This window comes from Uranotaenia lowii, chromosome 3, assembly GCF_029784155.1.
Source record: "Uranotaenia lowii strain MFRU-FL chromosome 3, ASM2978415v1, whole genome shotgun sequence".
NCBI classification, from domain to species: Eukaryota; Metazoa; Arthropoda; class Insecta; order Diptera; family Culicidae; genus Uranotaenia; species Uranotaenia lowii.
The window spans coordinates 50,985,308-50,999,138 of record NC_073693.1 but is presented as its reverse complement, the minus strand read 5'-3'; the positions used below and the strand labels follow the sequence as shown (position 1 = coordinate 50,999,138).

At 33.8% G+C, this 13,831-nt stretch overlaps 1 protein-coding gene across 1 annotated transcript in view; it reads left to right on the top strand.

The window, feature by feature from the left end:
• The window catches only part of LOC129757870 (forkhead box protein C2-like), a 51,749-nt gene extending 42,087 nt beyond the window's left edge, over positions 1 to 9,662 (top strand). Inside the window, exon 3 of the mRNA XM_055755223.1 lies at positions 8,532 to 9,662. Within this exon, the coding sequence (XP_055611198.1) occupies positions 8,532 to 9,662 (1,131 nt within the window). The remainder of the gene's footprint in view (positions 1 to 8,531) is intronic.
• Positions 9,663 to 13,831: the final 4,169 nt, after the last annotated feature.

The window sequence follows — 13,831 nt, the reverse complement described above, 5'->3', positions numbered from 1 at the left end:
TACGGTGGCTATTCAAGCTGACGTATTGCAATCGATTTGTCAAATAATTTTGAAATAAATCTAGGGCTGTACCACGAACTCCAGCAGAGAAAAGTTTTTCCGAAAGAATATCTCGGTTCACAGTATCAAACGCTTTGGATAAGTCTAGGAATAACCCAAGAACATTTTCTTTTTTGTCGAGGCTTAATTGAATACTGTTAGTGAGTTCAATCACAGCGTTGGTCGTAGAAGATTTCTCTCTGAAACCGTATTGCATTGAATAAAAGAAAGAATTGTTGTTTAAAAAGGAAATCAATCGTTTAGAAAGTATTTTTTCAAAAACTTTGTTGATCGTAGGGAGAACTGAGATTGGTCTATAATTATTGCATAGTGATGGATTGCCTGATTTGTAAACTGGGGTTACTTTAGCAATTTTTAAATTAGTGGGGTAATTCCATTTTGGATACAAAGGTTAAAAATATTACTTAAAACTGGACTGATAACATCAACTATGGCTTTTAACAGATAAACACTTATATTATCATGTCCAGCGCTCGTATTATTTGAAAATGATTTGATCAAACTAGTTATTTCCATCTCATCTGTAGGTTCTAAAAATATTGTACTGTTATTGAAATTTAAAGTGTTGTATTTATTTATTGAGACAGTGCTGTTTGATGTATGTTTAGAAGCCATAATTTGCTCAATCGTTGAAAAATACTTATTGAATTCATTAGAAATCAACTGTTTATTTGAAATTATGGTGTTAGAATCTAAATCATGAATTTCATTTACTAACGATGATTTTGCAACACGACCCAGCACTTCATTTATGTTTTTCCATGTTTCTTTTGAGTTTTTAGAATTTGCAAATTTGTTTGTGTAATACTTATGTTTCAAATTTTGCGAATAAATTTTAATCCTGTTGTCCAAGTCATTTATCTTCACATTTAGATGATCAACTGACTTCCCTTTTTTTAAACACTTCTTTCTCTTATCCCTCACATTTTTGTTCCAATTTCTAAGTTTTAATAGTTGATCCGACATCCATGGAGTGAGTTTTTCTGAGGAAGATTTTATTTTTAATTTTTTGGTGCATTCGTGTAAAGTTTTTAAGACTGTTGTGGAAAAGTAATCATAGAATTGGTTTGGATCCTCAAAATGACTCATATAAGCTGGTGAAAAACGCATTGTGAGAAGTTGATTCATTCTTTGAAAATCGGTTTTATATTTGAACTTTTCTTTGTGTTGTCTGTCTAGCGTTAATGGAAAGTGAGTGTAAATAAAATTATGATCACTTACGGAATTAAATATGGTGTCGTTAAAGATAGGTAATTTATCAAGAAGGTTATAACAAACATGATCAAGAAGTGTCTTGCTTGAAGAGCGAGTTATGAAAATGATACAACAAAGCCATAGCATATTAATGTATTGCAATAATCATTCAGTTTATCAGACGAATGGAGAGTGTCAATATTTATGTCTCCCAGAACAAGATGTGGATAGTTGTTTGCGGAATTTAAATTATTTTCTAAATGTTGCAAAAATCTATTGAAGGTATAATCGTTAGGTGGTCTGTAGTAGCAAGATATTAATAATGGTAGGAATTTGTTTAAACTGATTTTAATTTTAATGAAATGAAAACTTGAAATGTCGCAAATATACTCATCAGACTCAATAACTTCAAAGTTGATATTCTTAGAAACATAGATCGCCAAACCTTCACCAACACCTCTACTTCTACACGAAAAAATACTATTATAGCCATCGATTTGATAAAGCTGCGTGAGGGTATTTTTTTATCCATGTTTCACCTATGATAATGATGTCAGGTTTATCGCCTAATTTATCAATAGTCAATTTAAGAGTACCGTAAAACGGGGTAACATTGATCACCGGGGTAAATTTGACCAACAATAAACTTTTCCACATTATCATCAATAACTCAGTCGTAAGTTTGAATTTTTGAAATCTGTTTTTTACGTTTGAAAGCCTATGAATTGAGTATCAAATAGGAAAAATTTGATATGTATTTGAAATTTTTTTCTGTTAGTAAAAAAATTTATTTCAAAATCTTAAAATATCTATTTTTACAAGGCTCGCAAACAAAGAGCTCTTCTGATGATACCAAAAAGCATTTAGAAGCAAACGGGTTGTTTAATGTGAAAGAACAACTTATCTTCTTTATATATGAACAGTTAGAGTGCTATTTTTATGATAGTTTAATGATAAATTTCTAAAAACTTAAAAATAAGGACATTTTCCAAGAGTAAGCCCGTATTGGACAACTGAATAGGAACCCTATCAAATCGTTTACTCTGAAGAAAAAATGAAAATGGGAATAGTGGGAAGGCCTAGGGGAATGTATGAAGGTAAAATTTCATTTGTATTTTGAAGCTCAAACTATTTAGCAATTATAATAATTTAAGCCCCTTAATGTAGGCAGCATCATAGTTATTTTTTCGATTATAAATATTTTTAAAATAATACGTTAAAAATCAAGGTTAAATTGATAAACAAGCATTTTTAAATATAATTAAGGTGTTTTGCATCCTTTATGTTCAAGAAAACTCGTTAAAACCGTCAGAATAGAGACTGATCAATGTCACCCCAAAGCATCAAATTCTGAACAGAGACGAAAACGATTTTTAAATCAAATTTGAAGTAGTCTAATAAATTTCAGTATCCATGTTTTACGTTCATAGGAGTCCAGTACTGGTTTTAAAAATATAAAATATGCCACATTTCCCTTAACAGAAAAAATAATCGAAATATAGTGAAAAAAGTGATCAATCTTTCCCCGGATTACGGTATCGAAACGATCAATGTTAGATATGCTTCGAGCATTGATTTGAATAATTGATAAGAAGCTATCTGTTTTTAAATCATTAATATAATCGTCAACACTACTGAAATACTTATTATTATTCGATAAAATAGAATCAAAATCGTGGAATGAATTTAAAAACGGATCAGAGTTAATCATGGCCTAATACCTAGTCAAACTAAAAAGAGTTAAAACTGAATAAAACTTACTACGCTACCTTATCACCGCTGTCCAAATTCTCCTTTTCTGGGTTATTCCGGGTCACCAGCAGAAATTCGATGTCTTCAATATCAGGCTCGTCTTTGATTCGGTGTCGCTGTTTGGTCTCCGGATGGAAAATTCACGTTGAGCCTCGATAAATCCAAGGTTTCTGCAATCCCAGCTTAACGAGATCCTTTGTCCGGTTATGTATTTTCAGTCTTTCCTTGGTTAAATGATCCTGGATTATTATCGCCTTGTTTTTCGACTGGATATCTAGACGATCAGGTGTTAACGATTTGCCAAGATTTTTTACTCCTTTCACGAACCGCAATTTTCCTTCCAGGTGATGGAATTTAACAATAATCGCGTCGGTGTTCTCGGATTTCAGAACTATCGGACGCACCTCTTTGACTAACTGTGGTGCATTGAAGTCAATCATAGAATATGAATTCTATGAATAATCTTGGCTGATGGTATATATACATATAAGTTTGGCTATACAATTGAGCATAATCATTTATTAAAGACAAACTTCATTTCAAGCACAATATAAAAATTTTTTTTTCATACAAATTGCCATACAAAATTGAACACCTTCATTGATTACATGCAATTAAAAAAACCTCGGATTGTCTTTTGATGTGACATGTTTTTGTGCCGAATAATTAGACTTTAAATACTTTAACTATAGTAATTTTAATGATTTCGATTATTAACTGTTTTCCACTCAGAATTTTCATATTTTTTGCACTCAATGTTGATTTTTAATAATTCAACTTTCAATCAAATACACTTCATATTTCCATAAATATGTTTATTCAAATCTTTAAATTGCAGTTTTCAGATTATTAAGCTTGTGGAAAAACATATGTAGATATGTATAAAAACCGGGCAACTTGCAATGTCTGGAAAGTGTCAAAGTCACTTAAACTGCTTTGTCTTTGAGGGACTACTTTTTTATCACATTTATTTTGAAATTCTTTATCCCAACCCTTAACTCAACATTTTATGCAAAGAATTTAGATATTGTTCTGAAAATCTCCGGTTTCTCAAATTTCTAATCGACAAATCTTAAAGAATTGTATTTTATTTCGATATCGAAACCCTAGATATTGATAATGATTTTGTCTAAATATTGTAAATCGAAGGTTGGTAGATCCGAAATATTACTTAACTTATTTGAAATTTTTTCAGAAATTTAAATTTGCCGTCGAGTTAGACTTAGAGACATCTGAGTGAAGCCTAAGTTGGCTCTTATTATCCTGAAAAATAAATACATAATCATCAAATCGGGAAACTTAATTTGATCAAAATAGTTTTTCCGCCGGAAAATTGAAATGCTTTCATGAAAAATATATTTAAATCAATTAACTTTTTGAAAAAATAAATTCTTATACAAAACTGTATACTTTGAGCATGAATCAGTCAAACGATCTGAAACTTAGAACGTGGTTGAGTCCATTTTTAAGCTTTAATTTTATATCATGTAAAAATCGATCGACTTCCAAGTGAGCTGAAGCAGTTATTTTATAAAATCACATCTTCTTCATAGAAGTAAAGGGGGGGAAATAGATCACATCATTTTATATTTTTACCTGTAAATAGGCACTTTAAACAAATTAAGTAATAAATACCTTTTATATCATTCCATAAAATTTCAGTGACATAAAATTGTATGTTGGAAGAACATATAAAATAAAACTCAATATTGGGCAAATAACATCATATTTTTTCGATTGGTACGTTTTTTATTTGTGTGTGAGTATTTCAAGCAAATTTTTGTTAGTTTGCTACTGTTTGGGTACTAGTAGGATATTTAAAAGCGCTGATTGCTCTTACCTACAGATTAGTTCAACGCCTTTCTTGAAACTCGATATTTCAGAAAGTTGTCGGATTTCACTAAATCGCTAACCAAAGAACTCTTTTTTAAAGAAATTGTAATGCAAAATGAATGCATAATAGCTAGGGATATGATCATGAATCGAAAATACCAATAGTGAGTTTCTCTGCTAATAAGTTTTTCAACAAAAAAAAAAAAGAGTACATTCGGCAAAATTCACAAAAAGAAGAGTACGCTCATTCCTCAATCGAAAAAGAGTTCATGTACGCTTAAAATAGTACGTATGGTATCCCTAGTTTATATGTAAGATCCCCCTCAAAAGGGGCCGTCTCCAGAGGAATTAAGCAAGCCTTGGTCGAGTGCGGTCTTGTTTTTTTTCGCCTGTGCTAATTTTCGCTTTTGAGTGTCCGAAAAATGAAAATTTTGAAATTTCGTTTATTGTAGGAGTGAAAATACATATATATCAGAAAGTTTTTCGTGTTCGCTTTGAAATACTACCTAGCAGGACATGTGTTTTAGTTTTCAAATTCACTGGAAATGCTATAATTGTGTGCTCGTGATGGGTTTACAGAAATGTGGTTCTCGTTCGTGTTTTCCGATGTTGTCCTGTTTTTACCCCTGTGTTTCTTTTGTAATTGGCGAAATATTGTTCCGAAGGGAAGAAGAGTTTAAAAAGTTTACTGATGCGGCCGCATTGAAGAATCGTTTAAAGTGATTTCTAACAAAATGAAAAATTCGAAAGCGATTGAGACTTTTTCTTGACCTTGTTTATCGATTGTAAATTGTTAATGAACTATTCGCGGAGTGTTCAGGAAAGTCTTGTTATAAAATTCAAGCAAGGAGCAATATGAATCAGTTTTTGCGAAGTCTGAAAAAAAAATTTCTATCGGATCGTTAATTTCAAACCATTTTGTGCTGTCGTCGTCTTGGTTTTGTGGTGCTGTTTTATCATGCTTGCTAAACGGCTTGCCTTGATGGGATGCAGTTTGCTGTTCGGTTGCCTTTGCGCACCCAAAGCTAAGTATTTTGTTTTAATTTTTTTTCCACATACTAAAAATATCAGGAAAATTATGCTAGTAAGCATTTGTTTAAGTTTGCAAAAATGTGAGTTAAAATGTTATTTGAATCAATATCTACCTTAATAAAAGGAAGGACGACGAAGATACCATATAGATAACGATATATTGCGCTGTTTTATTTTTCTTTACCTCTATACTTTGCTTTGAATTTGAAGTTGTGATTTTTAATTGGTAAACCCAATAGTTGCTGATGTTATGAAACTTTTTTCCAGTCATCAGTTTTGAACAAAATTGCATATGCATCCGAATAATATAATATAAAAAAAGAAATGTTGATCCTTGCAGACTATTGAAAGGTAAAGTAAAAGTATGAAAAACTTCTGCTTTTCTCCATTAAACTTTTCGAAACAGTTTATTTCGAAAGGTTTAGTGATCGCACTAATCATTATTTCCTATTTTTTCAAATTTCGTTTCAAGAGCGAGAAAAGGCGCTATAACCAAGGGGCATAGAAATTTTAAACTTTTAATGGCATTTATTATTGATTAAAAACCTATTTAACTGAATGTAAATTTAATTTTTTTTTTAATTACTGAAAAAAAAATTAAATATTCTACAAAGAAATTTAAAGTTTTCACTGATTTGTGGTGTGAGAGAATTAGAGATGTTTTCGAAAATTTCCGTTGCAGAAAAATTACTAAATGAAAAACATATCAATTGATAAGATAACCTTTCAAAAATATATTTATTACAAGGATACTTTGGTTTTCTTCATCATATTTTTATTATTTATTATTGATTTACTATTGATGAGAAAGACTTCTAAAATGTGAGGCACAGAATAGCATAGAATCAAAGAGTTTTCAGAAATGCAATATTCATAGAAAAACAATATGGAAAAAAATTGTGTCATTTTAAGTTACTTTCCGTCTTCAACCATTAAAGCCCATTCGTAAACTCTTTGGTTCAACAGGGATCATGTTTAGGAAAAACAGCTAGTTTATCAAGGAAGAAATTTGGATGGTATTGATTTGCCTTCAATATTTTACTCGATCCATTTTATTCGGACGTTTATAAAATGCCTCAGAGAAATAGGAGTTTCCTTAGGAAATGTCTAGGAGCATAGGAGGTGTAGGAAACTCATGATCGCACCATTTGCCAAAATGGATCCTGATCTTCACCTTTCACCAACTAACACAACCCCTTCCTTGGATACTTGAACATGGATTCGCAGACGTATAGACGGTTTCCATAGTTTGTGATACTAGCTTAAATCTGGTTCTGACTATTCCAATTTTTTTTTGGAGTGCAGTACCTAGAGGTTGCTGGTTGAACTTAAAGAGTATCTTATTAACAATCCTTCCTTTTTCCCCATTGACTACTAGGACGTGGCCGGCGCTGTTATTAATCATATAAAAAGGGAGAGCATCAGTTTTGTACAATGAGAATGACTGCTAATCCCAAGCACCATTCTTTTGGACTTTGTCCAAAATTGATGGCCTCGATTAATCACGGAGTAGCAACCATTGGCGATGTGGAACTTGTTCTGCTTAGCCACGCCAGCGATCATGGAATTCGAAATGTATAGTTTGAAAACAAATGTAAAAAATACGAAGTTCCTCTAAAATCGTTTAAAAAAAACCTGTAAATGAAGCATTTCGAGTTCAATGATTTAAGGTGGATATGAGTAGTCAACCAAGCTAAGCTAAGATCCCCCTCAAAAGGGGCCGTCTCCACTGGGTCCCAAATTGGATTGCATTTGAACTAGAAGTTCTCATAATAAGCTTCCGTAATAAATGTCAGCATCTTTGAGAACATAGTGGCTGAGCCTTAATAAGATTTTTAAAATGTACAACCATTGGAAAAAATCGGACAATATTTGGCACGATATAAAATTTGCCTGTGCAATTTTATAACTTTTGTGTCACTTTTTTGGAACCTTTGAACTTTTGGATCTTGTTGACCAATGAGTATGAGTGAAATCGACGAAAAAAAATTAGTGAATCTGGTTGAAATGACTAAAATGCAGCATAAAAACAAAACTCATATGCTTAGCTGTGCAGCCATTGGCAAATCACACTACACATTTTTGCAAAACAAAAAATCTGACGATCTTTTGCAATCAAGATTTTGTTGAGCTGAGTTTGATTAGGCAAATGTAAAAACTAGAACCCCAATATTTCTTATTCTAAGCTCCGAAAAGAACGTTTATATTTTTTTAGTGATTTTTTTTTTGGTAATTGTATTTTTGGTAATTTATTTAAAAAAAGAATCTCAGAAAAAAAATTATAAAAGGAATAAATGTCGAATAGTTTCTCAAGGAATCTTCCCACTTTCGTTTAAAAAAATTCTTTGGTTTTTATTTGTTACCTGGCCTCAGAGGCTTAACTTAATGTTTTAAATAAACCCATGTAGGTAGGTATACGTAGATCATAATGGAAAATGAGTCTACTTATGAAATTTTACAGGTAGGACTAGATTGAGAACTGATTTTAAACTAGATAATCTAATGAGTTCCTCCGCTGGTGGTTACTTCCATAACAAGACCAAGACTTCCGGGGAGCAAATTTGTTTGCTTATCACAATAGGGCATCTCAAATGATAGACACGAGGCAAGCCATAGTCAGTGGAACGTTTCAACTTATTTTTTTGTTCTCCTAATTCTAGGCCTCCCCCTTTGCGATGGCGGCATTCTCCGGCGCTGGCTGCTCAGTAGCATCCTCCATTTCGCCAACATCGGCAGCAGCGATGGCCGCAGCAGCCGTGGAATTCATTAAAACAACAACGACGACTTCCCCACCACCGTCGGAATTGGTATCACCGGGAAGAATCACAACTGGGACCGATGATTTTCATCAACTGATAGGCGGCCACCAACAACGAAATTTCGAGTCAGCAGCGATGCGGTTTCCGAATGGCTACCTGGGGGCATCGGGCCTTGATGGCCACCACCATTCTTCTTCTCTAACATTTGCCCCCGTTCTACCACCACCGATGACGATGGCCGCCTCGGCGACGACTTCCGGTTCCTCATCAACATCGATCAGCGATGGTTTTTCCTTGATAGGGACCGCACCGTTAGACGCCACTGCTGTTCCATCACCGTGTCCTTCTAATACTAGCTCACAGAGCTGCTATTCGCCGACGGCACTTTTCCAACAGCGGCAGCATCCCAATCCCAATCATCATCAACGGAACCAAGAGCTTCACGACGAGCAACAATCAGCTTCAGGTGGTCCAATTTCGACAAATGAAAACATAAAACGAGATTTTGATGAAGCCTGTGATATCGGCCGGCAACTAACGAACTCTGCTCCGGTTGTTGCGGTCGAGGATCTGTTTCTGCCGGCAGGAATCGGCCATTTCCAGCGCCCTGCCGGTGGCATCCCGGCCACCACCGATAATTATCTAGATAATTTTCAATCGAATTTTCCCGCTTCACTGGATACATTCCTGGATGGGCTGAAGGTGAAATGTTTAACGAGTTCAACGAGCAGCAGCACCGTTGCAGCCTCTGGCAGTGGCCATTTGTTGGAGGATGAGATGCTGCTGCTGGACAGATGGCGCCAGTCTTTGTCCGCCTCGGCATCACAGTCATCTTCTTCACCTCCGCGATTCGAGGAGGACAACCATCATCGAGGAAACAAAGAACTACCGGAAGTAGCCATTCCGACGATACAATCGTTCTTCGCTGCTGCTGCTGCTGCTTCCCAAACGAAACCACCTCTGGTGGCGGTTCCCCGCGGTGGACAACTTAAATCCAGTAATTTTAGCATCGAAAGTATTATGCGCCGATAGAGAGTGGTGGTATTGACAGATGTACCTATGTGTCTCTGCTTTTTCATTGTGGTGATTTTAAAACAAGATGCTCTCGAAGTATCGTGCTAGTTTTCCTAGTCACAGTTTTGTACGGATAGATTGGTTAAAATAAATACATAGATAAGAAACAGTTGTCCTTTTTTTTTTTTTTAATTTATTTCATAAGGTCAGTTTAGTAAGCTTTGTCTAATTCGTCTAAACCGCCGTGATTCACCGGTAGGTTCAGGTATTTAACACACAATTTAACAACTTGAAATCATGTAATACAGCAGTAATAACATAAATCGAAAAAAAAGTTTTTATTGAATCTTTTAATATAAATTCATTTCATTTTCCGATTTCTATATGTTTCAATAAATCGCTTACGCAGTATCTTCATTCTTTTTGTGAATTGTATCCTAAGCTACGGCTAGCGACTGCGTCCTTCCAATCCATTACTCTTTGTTTCAGATTTTTATCGCCATGATAACTGTTGATTATAGTCTTAAAATGGCATTTCGGCGAGATTAATTCTAAGTTAGAAATCTTAAGACCTCCTGAAATATATAGCTTTAAAGATGAAGCGAAGGGCAATGTGTAAATAAAGCTCAAAACTGTCGGTTAGACTTTTGCTTCTCACTGACTGACTATGTAGAAGAGGCGAGGCAATCGCAGCCCTCCTTTACAGATAGTACACACCTGAAATTCGATTCGGAAGTATGGAGAAGATAGCAGGTTGGAAATTCAAATTTAGCTGCAAATTATAATAATATCAAAAATTCTATTTGGAAATTTATTTGGTAAACCATTTTCTTACTCATAATCTCACACAAACTCAAAAAAAAAACTTCACTGATACGATTCAAAATAAATCAGAATCAAAGTTTCAAATCAATGCTAGTTTCGGTAAGTTATTACTAAATGATTCAAAATGATAATTCTTATTCTGGACCAATACTGAGTCAATATTTTCGAATTACAGAAAACGAATGTGAATCAAAATTTCGAATAAAATCAGGTTTTAAAGCATTGGGCATAAGAATCAGTGCAAAGAAATAGTGTTCATAAAATAAAGCTTGGTTCATTTTGAAATGAGACACAGATTTCCCGATACTCTCCAGATAGTCTGCCCTCAAAGCTGACCAATACCGGCCTATTCCGAATCTTCCTCATCATTTGACATGTTTTCCAGCGGCCGCAATCGTTTGCTCCTCTTCCTCATCGCTGCCAATGTCCTCTTCTGATTCTTCCGGCTCCCGACGGGCAGTTTCCCGGAGGATTCTTTCTTGACCGATTTGGGTTTGTCGAACTGAAAATAAAGTGAAGTTCAAATAAGAGTTGGATGTTTTCAGAATCGAGCAATACTAACCTTAAGTTTGGTCGTTGTTCTTGGTTTACCTTTTAGGAAGAATGAAGACATCTTGGTAACAAATTTCGGATTACTTTAAAAGTAAAAGTTAGTTTATAAACCACAATATAAAGAAACGCGTTTGGCTGCACAATCAAAATCAAAATGGCGATGAAAAACTATCAGCAGCTGACACTAACGAATAACGAAAAAATCTCCTTCATCGTTTATAAACAAAAAAAAAACGGCGCATGCTATTTGAATTTCGAATTTGAGGTTGAAGACTTTTTCGTCGTTTATTTTTTGGCGCTAGTGTTTTGTCCCTAAAATTTCTGAGAAGCCGATAGTACCTGTACTATCCTACCTATTTTTGTTTATCAAATTTTTAAATTAACGCGTTTTCGAGATATCTACGTTGCGAGAGAAAAAGAAAAAAGAATATTTTACACAGCTCCCTTCAAAATCCATCATTATTGAATCGATAGTTGGCAAAACCGTTGATTATTCATAAAATTTTTGTGCGTGAGTGGTAGAAACGTATGCAAACACTGTTAAAAATGTTCACAAATCATGCGTTGGAGTGAAGCACATGATTGGCAACTACGGTTAAGGGTCATCAGGGAGGTTAAGGTTCATACCAGAATTTTGATTTTGATTGAGCGAAAACTTAAGTGTAGATCGCTGAAATGTCCTGCAAACTTTCCTCCGATAAGCTTAAAGTGTTTATAAACTTATTATAAACTTATCTCAAACAAAAAAATTTTGTTACTTCCAGAGCTCGTAAGCTGTATAGCCGGAAACGAGGTAATAAGACAGATGATTTCTGATGGACGACAAAACTTATAAAAAGCCTTGTTTTTAACTAATTCCAGCAGTTGCATATATTTCAAAACCTATTCGTTTTTATATCTGCGTTAATTTTTAAGGTTTCCGGTAAAAAAAATCGTGATATGCCAACTAACAGCGGTCTGAGAAGTTCATGCTTTTGGAATCAAGGCGTGTTTTCATATTTATCAAGAAACCACTCGTAATATTATAATCTCCAACAAAACTAAGGGTACTGAAGAATTTATCGGATTAACAAATTTTCGATTTTTAGATTCACGTCGAGTTTGAAGAAATATAACTCTGGACAAAAAACTAAACGCCCGTACCAACAAACATTCAGATAATAAATATGAAGAAAAAAAGAGAAGAAAAGAGAAAAGTGCTAGAGAACGCGTGTGAATAAAATCGTTTCCCTGCTTTCAATATGCAATTCGCGAAAGAAGGAAGCTGCTTAAAATAATAGAAAATTTGAAATTAATGGAAATAATTTTGAGCGAATGTCGTTTCAAATATGTTTTTCAAAAGATCACTTGTTGTTACTACCCAACAACAATTGAAAACCAGCACGTGTCCACCAAAGCATTTAAAAACTATTTCAAATATTATGCTGCTTTTCTAATTAAGGAAACTCCTCAAAAATCACAAAAATTGCAGGATTAAATAAGGTATCGAAGTTGAAATGTAAAAGGTTGAATTAAGTTCAGGATTTGAAAATAATTTAGACGATGGAATCATTAAACAATTGAAATATTTACCTTTTTTTTAAATTAAGGAAAATTATCAGTTATTGGATTATCAAACTTTGATAAAGGCTAGTAAATTGACTTATAATTCATAGAAATTTTGCAAGGTCAAATGAAATAAGAATTAATTAAAAGAGTAATAAAAAATGAAAACTTTCCCAGGCTAGGAAATTTTGTAAGAAGCTCATGGTTGTATTTATTCAAATGTTTTATTTGGTTTGTGTTTTAAGTTCTGAACCATAAGTTTTATATGCTCAAACTTTAAATATCTCTTTTTTAATTCAAAGATTCATGAAGCAACGTTAGGAACAGAACCAGACGATCGTTATTAAACATCAACTAATTCTTTTTATTTGTCCATAATTTTTGGGGTTCTGAAATTCAGCTCAGGTTGAATACTGGTAATCACTAATCTTCTGGAAATGGTTCCTGGTGCTTTAAAATTGAAGAGTTTTCAGCAAATGTTAAGTGAAACATGGGTTGAAAGCTACATAATTCAAGCCTATGTTTTTAACGTATTATTTTCATGATGTCCCAAATATCCATTCCATTTCAACCTCGCGGTTTGAATCTAAAAATTATAAATTGAATTTTGCCAGGAAAATCATGAAAAACTTCAATTTCTCAAATGAATGGCATAGAAATTAGTAAATTCAAGATTTTCTTAACTGATTCAGTCATTAAAAGTGTCTCAAGTAGAGTGTCCATTTCCCGGCCATTTTAGCGTTCCCGGGAATCGGGAAATCTGACGATCCTTTTCCCGGGAATTCCCGGGATCCCGGGAAAAAATGAAAATGAAGATTTCAACATGAAGAACTTAACCCTCTACTGCGTACGAATCCTTATCAATATGATATTTTGAAATCCAAGGCAGTGCCTAGTATTGAAAAGCTTTCAAACTTTTTAATGCCTTCAAAATCCAATAAGCAAACCGAAAACCCAAAAAAGAGTACTTTAACCGACAAACTGGTCTGATTCTTCAAAAATTTGAAATATGGGTGAAGATTTCTCGCTATCGATAGAAATTAGTTAGCTAGAATTCAGGTTATTCATAAAATATCGTAAATTTTCATTTCATTTGTTTTACAATATGTCATTTCTGTGCTGCTGATTTTGCTACTGTTGATGAGTGTTGCAAAATAGAACATTCAGATTCTTTCCGTAGCGTTTCACCATTGGTTTGGTTTTATTTGTTTGGTTTTATACATAGATATTTTGTCGTTTTTCCCTTTCACACTAAGTTTTCGATT